This window comes from Cynara cardunculus, unplaced genomic scaffold (genome assembly GCF_001531365.2).
Source record: "Cynara cardunculus var. scolymus isolate 2C unplaced genomic scaffold, CcrdV1 Un_Scaffold_2397, whole genome shotgun sequence".
Classification (NCBI taxonomy): domain Eukaryota; kingdom Viridiplantae; phylum Streptophyta; class Magnoliopsida; order Asterales; family Asteraceae; genus Cynara; species Cynara cardunculus.
In genome coordinates this window covers 38,480-49,476 of record NW_020201077.1, presented here as the reverse complement: position 1 = coordinate 49,476, position 10,997 = coordinate 38,480, and the positions used below count along the sequence as shown (strand labels likewise).

The 10,997-nt window shown below is 36.0% G+C and overlaps 1 protein-coding gene across 2 annotated transcripts; it reads left to right on the top strand.

Annotated features, from left to right (window-relative positions):
• The first annotated feature begins 713 nt into the window (after window positions 1–713).
• On the top strand, window positions 714–8,438 carry LOC112503026 (cationic amino acid transporter 9, chloroplastic-like). Of its 2 annotated transcripts, none has more exons than XM_025107081.1 (8): window positions 714–978; window positions 1,642–2,051; window positions 3,343–3,519; window positions 3,637–3,861; window positions 3,959–4,135; window positions 4,786–5,031; window positions 5,931–6,020; window positions 8,142–8,438. In XM_025107081.1, the coding sequence occupies exons 1-8, from the start codon at window positions 756–758 to the stop codon at window positions 8,283–8,285; spliced, it is 1,692 nt and encodes a 563-aa protein (XP_024962849.1). In that variant the 5' UTR covers window positions 714–755; the 3' UTR covers window positions 8,286–8,438. The 2 variants fall into 2 exon arrangements, with proteins under 2 accessions (XP_024962849.1, XP_024962850.1); XM_025107082.1 differs by having other exon boundaries at window positions 1,642–1,865; window positions 8,142–8,398.
• Window positions 8,439–10,997: the final 2,559 nt, after the last annotated feature.

Genomic DNA, 10,997 nt, shown 5'->3' with positions numbered 1-10,997 from the left:
TTTTAATATAAGATAGTATAACCCACTTACAATTATATTGATACCGGTTTGTATTGTTTGTGTTAGAGCAACTCCAATCGAACGACAAAACCCTAGTTTTGCCGTTCTTTTGGATCCAACCACACGCCAAAAACACTATCCCTTTATCGGAGGCAGTTTGTGACCGTCATATTTGCCGTGGGAGAGTTTCACACCAAAAGGGTGGTCCCCATCACCATTTCTTAAATAAATAAAATTTTTAAATAAATTATAAACAAATAATTATAAATATTATTTTTAGGTTTTTATATTTATTATATAAATTTATATATATATATATATAATAGATTATTATTAACACAAATATTTTAACATTTTTTCGTTAAGTAAATTAATTATTAATTATTTATTATTATAATATTTATTATAAATATTATTATTAAAAATAATAAATAAAATATATTATTTTAATATAAAGTTCATAAAAATGATGTTTTTTTTGAAGTGTGAGTAGAGTTGTAGTGCTTATGGGCCATCATATTTGGTATTTTTAATGTTTTTTTGTGTTGAGATTGGAGTGGCTATTAATAAATTAATTTAATTTTTTTGGGTAAAAAAATGATACCAATGGCAATAATTCACATCATCAAAGTTCAGATATATGCCGCCGTCATCCCTTCTTCAGGAAACTTGTCTCGGTTCTTGTTTGTTAGAGACAGACAGATTTTGTCAGAGTTCCGAAGTGAATAACATAGAAAGTTACTGTAAATTATAGGATGAGAGCTTCTTCTTCTTCATCATCATTTTTCTCTCACTTTTGTTCCGCCGCTCTCAGAGCTAAACCACTAGGAAAGTCATCTGATGTTGTCCGTACAAACTCCGGCGAAGGTCTCGTCCGCCGTCTTGGACCTTTTGACTTGATTCTTCTGGGAATTGGCGCTTCAATTGGTGCCGGTATCTTCGTCGTCACGGGCACCGTCGCTCGTGATGCTGGTCCTGGTAAGTTTTATTGGGAAAACGAAACCGTTGTATTTATGAATTTCTTCATTAGTTTTCTAATTGTCGTCCATCAAAAACCGAACAAAACATGATAAGTTGTATATGCGTTTTGCCAATCTATTAACTAGTTGGAATAAGAGTTCATTTAAATTCGAGTAGTACTCGTGATACAGATTAACCCTATCGGTCTTGTTTCAAGCTTTGGAACTACTTTCTGGTTTTATATGAGCAATGTAGATAAATTTAGTCCCTAGCTCAAGCTAAATCCTGGATACAGATTCATTTAGTCGATTAAGCTTCAAATGCCTCACTTTTTTTCATCACTTTGCCTCATTTACACCCCTATGGTATTAAAGATGTTACATGCTATCTTTAATTATGCTGTATATTTATTTTGGTAATGGAATATCTATGCAATGTTCTGAAAAGATATGCATCGGATATTGCAAGCCATATACACCGGATGGTATGGACTATTGGCATTTATATGTCGTTACTAGGAATTGTATGACTGTAGTTTGGAAAACCCAAAAGTTATCTAGTTGTCTTCTTTGTCTGATATCTTAAGATGTTACATTCCTCTCAGAACATTGATCATCAATAGGAATTCATGTTGCCTATGATGAATCAATCCTGAGTATTGCTAACACATTTTTATTGCAGGAGTTACGATCAGCTTTCTACTTGCAGGAGCAGCATGTGTCCTGAATGCCTTATGTTATGCTGAGCTAGCTTCTCGTTTTCCCGCGGTCGTTGGGGGAGCATACTTGTATACATACACAGCTTTTAACGAGCTGACTGCTTTTCTTGTGTTTACACAAATGATGCTTGACTATCATATTGGTGCTGCTAGTATCGCTCGGAGCTTAGCAAGCTACGTTGTAAATGTATTAGAGCTCATACCCTCCATCAAGAATAATATTCCAAATTGGGTTGGACATGGTGGTGATGATATTTTTGGGTTTCTATCTATCAACATATTGGCCCCAATCCTTCTAGTATTTTTGACAATAATCCTATGCCGTGGTGTTGGAGAATCTTCACTATTAAATACTGTCATGACCATTACCAAGGTGATTTATCTTAAGTAACTCTCAATTGTATCCTTTAGTGATTATGAATCTAATAGAGGAAAGAAACATACACATTACCTTGATTGTAGTTGTCCCTGTAAGGAACAAAAGACTCAGTGATTTTGCTTAAACTAAATACCCCATCTAAATATTATTGACTGAATAGTGTGCAAGAGCATACACGTCTTTCTAGGTCTACAGGTTATTCCGTAGCTAGCTGTGTGGATAGTTATGAGTCCAACAATATACATTCAGACTTTTTTTTGAACATTGGAACATAAGCGAGCCACTAAGTTCTAATGATTTTACATTTCAAGAATCAGAGGCTTGCCAATGAGTATGCTGCCAGCTAGATATATTGTTAGTGTTTCTATCATGCTCACATGATAGCCATCTATCAGCAAGACATAATACCCTTTCTTGTAGTTGCTTTAGATTAATTCACCTAAAAAATGTTCACTTTTCATCATTATGCTTCTAGTTACTGTTATGGCACAATGAGCCTTCTTTTGTGGATACATGCACATTGTTGCATAATACCTTGATGAAATATTACTGAGATATTTGGGGATTCCATTCAATGCACTTAGATTGATGATTCTTGTGTGCATAAAGAACTCCTAGGTTGCTAAAACTATTATAGTTAAAGAGTAAAGGAACACCGTCAATTTTCTACTTGCTCAATTTTTGTTTGAGCGTATCATTTGAAACTGCCTAGGTTCCTCTATTGCTGTCTGTTTTTATTAGTCATTAGGAGTTTCGGTAGACCAAAATTGTGTTTCAGTCTTCCTGAATGGCCATGCTTCAAATTCAAGGATACAGAAATGAAAGTTACTGCTATCAGATAATCTGGTACAGCTTGATTGTTCACCATTCTCTTGATAAATGATTAGTTTAATGATGATGTTAAGCATCGTAGGTTTATTGAGTAAGTTTGAGAAGCCAAGTTTAGTCGAGTCAATGCAGGCGGTGATTCATCAAAATTCCTGTATCTCAAAAACTCAACATGGAGGGTGTGTTATTTGGTGTTTTTTTTAAAGTATATAATATTTATAAGTGGCAAATAGAACAAATAAACTCACACACCCTCCTCACCCTTGGTGAGGTTTGAACCCCTGTCCTCCTAGGAGGTCAAAGACTCACATACCGCTAGGCCAAAGACCCTTTGGTGTTTATAGTAGTGATTGGCTTCCATTCTGCCTCATCAACTTGGCTTCTTGAATCAAATTATGTGCCTTTAGTATATCTTAGTATGATTATAGTATTTATCTTAATTTTGTGGACATGACAGGTAACTATTGTTCTTGTGGTCATCATTGTTGGTGCTTTTGAAGTTGATGATTCAAACTGGTCACCTTTTGCTCCAAACGGTTTTAAATCCATGCTAACTGGAGCCACCGTAGCTTTTTTTGCGTATGTTGGATTTGATGCCGTTGCCAATTCAGCTGAAGAATCTAAAAGACCCCAGGTATTATAAAAATGGGTCTTGCTTTATGGTTTTATCTGATTCAATTATTCGAGTTTTTTCTATACCTGATAATAACAGAGGTAGCTTTTTCATCTTTCAATGTCACGACGCTATCAGCGAGACCTACCAATAGGCATAATCGGGAGCCTTCTTGTTTGTGTTGTATTATACATCGGTGTTTGCTTAGTTATTACGGGCATGGTACCTTACAATTTGCTTGGCGAAGATGCTCCCTTGGCAGAGGCATTCAAATCCAAAGGATTAAACTCTGTATCAGTCTTGATCAGCATTGGTGCGATTGCAGGCCTTACAACAACTCTACTGGTTGGCCTTTATGTTCAGGTAAGTATTTCCCTACCTTTTGCCTTACTGACCTTTTCATGTGTTTTAATATTTTGTTGCTTAATCATTAAGTAACTTAAAGTTTCTTGGTGAGCAGTCTCGCTTGTATCTTGGGCTTGGAAGAGATGGTTTGCTACCTGCAATATTTGCCAAGGTTCATCCATCTCGCCACACTCCAATTCATTCTCAAATCTGGGTTGGAATTGTTGCCTGTATTTTGGCTGGGCTGTTAAACGTGACTGTGCTATCACATATTCTTTCGGTTGGATCACTGGTACGTTGGCTCCCAGTTCCCTCATTACTTAGCTAAGAAATATGATTTTCGTTAATCTATGTTATGAACAAAAGCTTTAATGTACTATAAAGGATTCACGTTATGTGATCTAGTGCTCTTTCCTTTACATTAATTACTTTAATCTATGTATGGTTGTTTGAATCCTTAGTTTACTTAATAGTCCTATATGCGTATTAGAGTTCAACTTAATTGTCAAGTCACTGGGTTTTGATGTTAATGAAATTACTTGGGAGAACAAAATTATGTGAAACTGATTTTCAGTTTTTCATATATCTATTTACTATTCAGAATCTTATTATTTATATACAAAATTGATTTTTACTAACTTACATATCTCAAGATTTTATTTTTTAACTAAAATGTCAATATCAATTAAAGATCTAAAGATTACATGCACGATGAACTTGCTTTGAAGTTGGTTTACATAGTAGCTGGAAGAAGCTTCAGCACAATTTTGTGAGTGAGAAACATTAAAGTTTAGTTGCAGAACATTCTTTCGTGAGTAATTTAAAAACCACCCATAGTTAAATGAGGTTGTTCCTGCATATAAAACATGTTCCTTTTCTTGATCATCTTTATCGTTTGCCTGACCAGTATATGTCCAAAACAAACATTGTTTTTGGCTGCAGGCAGGTTATTCCATTGTAGCAGCTTGTGTGATGACTCTTCGCTGGGAAGATAAGATTGATACCCATGTCTCAACCATCTCGATGTCGAAGAGGATAGAAGGCATCACTTGCATAACTGTGATTGCTTGTTGTGGTTTGGCTGCTGGAATCTTTTACCGTTACAGTGTTTCAACTCTTGCAAATATATTTCTTATTTTACCCATAGCTATTGCAATCGTTGCAGCTGCAGTACTTCAGTTTAGGCAGGTAAGCGGAATCATTTTCACACTAATGCTATAATACAATTAATTACAACTATGGCCTTTAATATTTCATACCAGAGCTTAGAGCTTACAAGTATATCATGGCATATTTGTATAACTAAATAACATGCAACAATGATTGTTAAGAGGGTGGCCTATCATTGTCAAGGTCTTACATAGGTTCTGTTTTTCATGAATTATGAAAATATTAAATCAACGATAGTTACAGAACTTTTTTTTGCAAAATTTGATTGTCTTTGAACTAAATGGTTATCGTGCAATGTTTCCTATCAATTTTATATTTAGAAATATATTTAATTTAAGAAATAAAAAACAAAAGTATTACCTTGTAGTATTCGAGGTGACTTGCAGTTGCCATGCACCAGAATACTACTCAATGATGCCATTGGATGTAAATTACGAGGACTTCCTAAACAAACAAGCAGACATCTAACAGATTCATGTCTATCCCAATTGAGCCCATTCAGATTCAAATAAGCAGCCCCTTAAGTCTGTTCTCAGAGCCTCATAAATTTGGTTATACTTTGACCTCAATTCTGATGGACCTCAGTTGCATAAAGACAAATTAGAAGTTGGAACACTTGGTACAGTGGAGTTATGTACCTGAAATTAGCTGACAAAACATTTCTTCTGCATGAGTTCGGCCCCAATTTATGGAATCACAAGCATTGCCATCTTCTGAATTTTTTGTTCAAAACCTCATGATGCATCTAGCCCCCCGGGTTATATACAGTGGCCTGATGCATGAGTCAGCAATGATAAGAAATCAAAATGACAAACTGGATAAAAAAATCAAGTAGATTGTTCAGTTGGTCCCTTCACCAACTTGTGATTGCATTAATTTTCTCTCTAATCCTCATTTTTCTTACTACTTTCTCGCAGGTCTATAAACATCCACCTGGTTTCTCTTGCCCATGGGTTCCAATAGTGCCTGCTGTTTGTATCTTCTTTAACATATTCCTTTTCGCTCAGGTTTGCTCTTTTAGTCTTTTCCTAATTTCTCTGCCAACAATTCATAAAACAATCGAGTGTTGTTATGTGGACCCAAAAGAATACTCAAGTTGGAGCATGGATGTCAAACATGCCCATCTCATTCTCATCCCTACTAAGGGGCTTAGAGTTATCTTGATGGCACACAACCTAACACAATAGTAGGAGGCTTGAGGTGTTCTGACTACTTCCATTAACAACTAGCATTTAGCAATCAAATAATTAAGAATTAACAAAATTTTAACAATTTGGCATCAATTGACGAAGCCTAACCCTAACAATTAACAATTAATGAAAACTAACAATTAACAAAAAATTACAATTAGACATTAACTAGCAAACCGTAACCCTAAGAATTAACGATTAACATCTTACAATAATCACTTAATTGAGCTTGAAATTGCTAGGCTAAATATTTTGTTAGGTCAAAACAAGATATATATTTATAAAAAGGTAAAATTTATAATATGAAAAGATATATCATTTTTAGTTTATGGGGGGTCAATTAATTTTGGCCTTGTGGTTATGTGGGATAATAGATTGGGTCCTCCAAACGTAAAATTACAACTATAGTCATTGTGATTTTACTTTTGCTATGGATTGGGTCCCTTACCTAACTTTTGTTAAAAAAATTCCATTAAATTAAGGATATTTTGGTTCTTTTGCCAATTAATTGAAGATAGATTTTCGAACCCCAATTAGATGGTGCCACTTATCCATCCATGCTCATTTCAATCCCGGTCTTCATCGAACTCTTCTCCATATCTGACCACCGCTTCCTCCAGCCTCTTTCCCAGTTTCCCCTTCTACGGGCACACCATTTTCCAGCCTCGTACCTTTTCTCTGGCCACCACCATCTACAACTCCTTGAAAATATGAAAATCTGTGATCTTTGAAGGACCCCGATTAACCCATCAAAATAAAAATCAAATTCAAACTCAACCATCAAGAATATATACATTTATTTTAAAGAATAGTTATACAGAAGTAGTGTAGACCAATAACCTGTAATTTCCAAATAAAAAACATGAAAAGGAAGCTTCTGTTCTTCATGTGCAAACCCAGGTCATGTTCATATGCAAACCCTGGTCATGAGCAAACTCTTAACTTTAACTTCCAATTCAGGTCATATGCAAACCCAGGTCGAGGCCTTCAATTACTTTAACCTCCAACACCGTTCTCTGGTTTTTAGATATGCTAAAAAACCAAAATGAATGGGTGTCTTCCTTCAAGAGAGTTCATCGGGACACCGTTGAAAATTCTCACTAGCAACCCAAACTCGAAGGAAACTTGAAGAAAACCCAGATCTGTGTTTGTCTTTGTGTTTATGTGTTTTATTGAGTTTTGGGTTCTCCAAATATCCATATCCGAAAAACAATAATGATGATTGGATTCTCCAAATACCCAATATCCAAAAACAAAAAAATGAGTTTTGGGTTGTCTGTTTGTTCTGTTTGTGTTTCGTGGGTGTCTGGGTGAAGATGTACAACAGAGGGGCCAGAGGGTGGGCGATGATGGGAGGTGCAGGGGAGATGGAGGGTCGGTGGGGATGCCATTGTTTGTATGGTCGATGATTGTTGCTGTTTGTGTTTGGTGGGTGGAGGTGCAGGTTGGTGGCACATTCGTGGCATCAGAAACAGCAACTAACGAAGCTTTATCTGGAACTTCAAGATATCAAGGACAGAAATTCGGACATGGAATCAACCCTATGGCGGAAAGAAATAAAATTGAACTGACCTCCATTTACCTAGTTACTTGTTTGTGTCATTGCTACATATACTTTTATACTTGTGTTTTATATGATCTACTGCACATACTATTAAATTTGCCACAAGCCAAGGGGGGGGGGGGGGTTATTCACGGGAATAGCCTCTCGACCCGTAGGTGTTCTGGTAAGGTCCACGTACATCCTACCCCCGTACACTTTTTTCCTGTTATTTATCTACATAAACAGTCTCCCTATCCCTTGGTTAGAAGTAATGTCTGCCTGCATCCTACCTTTCCTGAATCCTACTTCTCCATTACATATATACTGGATTGGTTTGTATGATTTGATTTACATGATATAGCATCCTTAAAATTGATTGTAACTTCCATTTGCAGCTTCACTATGAAGCGTGGGTGAGATTTGCGGTGCTCAGCATTTTTGCTGTGTGTGTATATGCATTTTATGGGCAATATAACGCGAAACTTGTATGTGATGACACCCTTTATTACCATTTAGCACCAGAAGCTGAAGGTCAATAGCATTAATGTATGCGTATTATTGTAGTCTTATATGACGGATGAAATATAGCCATGTAATGTAAAATATGTACCATTTCTTCTTGTTATTGGTTACGCGGGTCTATTTTCTTCAAGTCATTTATCTAGTAATGCAGACATGTTCCGTTTCTTGTCGTTTATGTTTCATTTGATCATTGTTGATCATTAGTATATTAGTTTAAATATAACATATATCATGAATACAAATAAACTATTCTAAATATATTGGTTATCATGAGATATTCAATGTATATAATTATGATATTAATGACATCAATTAATGTATAAACCAAATATTAAAATAACATAATAAATTATCTATATATATCTCAATAGTATATAGGGGTCCATTGAAAAGAGAATTGGTTAGTTTGTGATAATTGTGACATTCAATCTCAACCATAAATCAATTGATAAATTAGGATTCTAATATTTTTGGTAATTTGAACTTAATTTTTAATTAAAGGGTATTTTAAGTATTAAATTTTTTATCTCTCTCTCTCTCTCTCTCTCTCTCCTGATTCTGGCCTCCGATAAACCTTATTTCGGCGAACACCATGTGATACCCAAACTATACCAAGATACACAATGTGATATTCAAAATACATATAATGTGATATCCAAAACATACCAAGTCAACTTCGAGACCATTATGATACCAACTGTGGTACCATGGTGATACCAATTGTAGTACCACTATGATAACTACGTTGTATATATATATATATATATGTGTGTGTGTGTGTGTGTGTGTGTAACATCTCGCTTGAGCAAACCCCAAATTACCAATTTTATAAAATCTCCAATAAAATATAATTTATTAATTATTAGGACCAAAATTGATCCTAAATTATTCTAAAAGTTTTGTCAAAACAATCGGGGCCAATGATGAAAAATCTGATAATGCTGCTGAAACAACTAAGTCTGGAGGAAGACCAGAGGCAATGAATTGGTCCAGAGGCAGACAATGGACCAGAGGCTGCTGAAATGGCTAAGTCTGGAAGAAGACTAGAGGCAATGAATTGGTCCAGAGGCAGGCAATGGACTAGAGGCTGCTGAAATGGCTAAGTCTGGAAGAAGACCAGAGGCGAGGCTATGAAGGACCAGAGGCAATGGATGGACCAGAGGCAATGGAAGGACCAGAGGCAATGGATGGACCAGAGGCAATGGATGGACCAGAGCCGATGGATGGACCAGAGCCGATGCAATGGTCCAGAGACGATACAATGGTCCAAAGGCGATGCAATGGTCCAGAGCCCATGCAATGGTCCAGAGACGATGCAATGGTCCAGAGGCGATGAAGAACCAGAGGCTATGAAGAACCAGAGGCCAACACTTTGAAACACAAAAATCTGGGCATAACATTAATTAACCTCAAAATATGGGATATTAATTTCTAGAAAAACATCGAAATATCCGTTCTATTTTAGTGATAAAACCACTCAAAACACAATTCCAAACCCGATATAACGAATTTTTTTTTACTTACAACCCGAATTAAGTAGCCAAATGAATACGAGACAAGACCATATATATAAACTACTATTTACCCAAAAGCAAGATCGATATCTTCAAGTTCCCCGATAAATCTTCAAGTCAAACAACGGGTACTTTCTTTTTATCCGTCTTCTTTCCTAAGAGAGGTTGCCACTTAAATGGTAAGTCAACACTTAGTGAGTTAAATAGTTAAGCATTACATATCAATATCGCACATGTTTATAAACATACATAATAAACTCTTATCAATAAAAGAGTTCATGACATCATCCAGATGCAAACCGAGACTTACAAGAAACCGAGTGAATAATTACGTACCAGATGCTAAGATCATAGGATTCCATATTCAAATCACCATAGTATACCATATCATTGATGCTCAATACAACAAGGAGACAGGATCAACAACCAAATACATTCATCAACGTTAGAATACCAATAAATATCAAGAACCAAGAGATCGAATCGGTATACATAACGAGGACAGTGCATCCCCCCGTCCTTCACCTTCCGGGCTCATGCCAAAGTCCGAGTCGGAATCATACATTACGGGAAACCTCGCACTGCCCGCCTTCCTCTACCGGGTATGTGCCAAGGTTCCCTACTCATTGCTCTACCTCATTTCTGAGCAATGAGTATTCACAACCGCAGAAAGTCTCACCCGTCCAACCCGGGATCTTGACTTTGCCATAAACTTTCGGCGTGCCACACGAAGTAGTACCCGTACTATGGCGTACAATTCAAGTAACAAAACAAACAAGACTTGATCTAGAAAGCAAACCGATGCATGAGATAGTAATATGGAATCGACTCAAGAGACAGAATCAAAGACAAATCAAGATCGTGTGACTCCATTCAAGACCAAAAATATTCATATGAAAATATATATGTTCAAATAGGATATGTGTATATCATGAGTTTCTTATATTGGTTGCTTATGAGATTTTGTACATTTACTTCAGGGGGTAATTAGGACATGTTTTGATACTTTGGAAGCAATCTAAGTGTGGTAGATTGGACTTGCTTTGTGAGCTCATTCGGAGCTTTTCGGTATTGTACCTTTGATCATAAAATAAGAAATAAACTAGACTCAATTATCTAGCTAAGGAAATTGGCCTCACCTCATTTGGATTTTTCTACGATTTTATACAGATTTTCAAAGTCTACACACTTTCAATGCATTCAAAAGTCGAAAAT

Bases quoted from the DNA above. Each gene is read 5' to 3' on its own strand.
- LOC112503026 (XM_025107081.1), top strand. From the start codon at position 756: ATGAGAGCTTCTTCTTCTTCATCATCATTTTTCTCTCACTTTTGTTCC. The intron at 979-1,641 runs GTAAGTTTTATT...TTTTTATTGCAG, and splicing joins CGCTCGTGATGCTGGTCCTG to GAGTTACGATCAGCTTTCTA. The intron at 4,136-4,785 runs GTACGTTGGCTC...TTTTGGCTGCAG, and splicing joins TTCTTTCGGTTGGATCACTG to GCAGGTTATTCCATTGTAGC.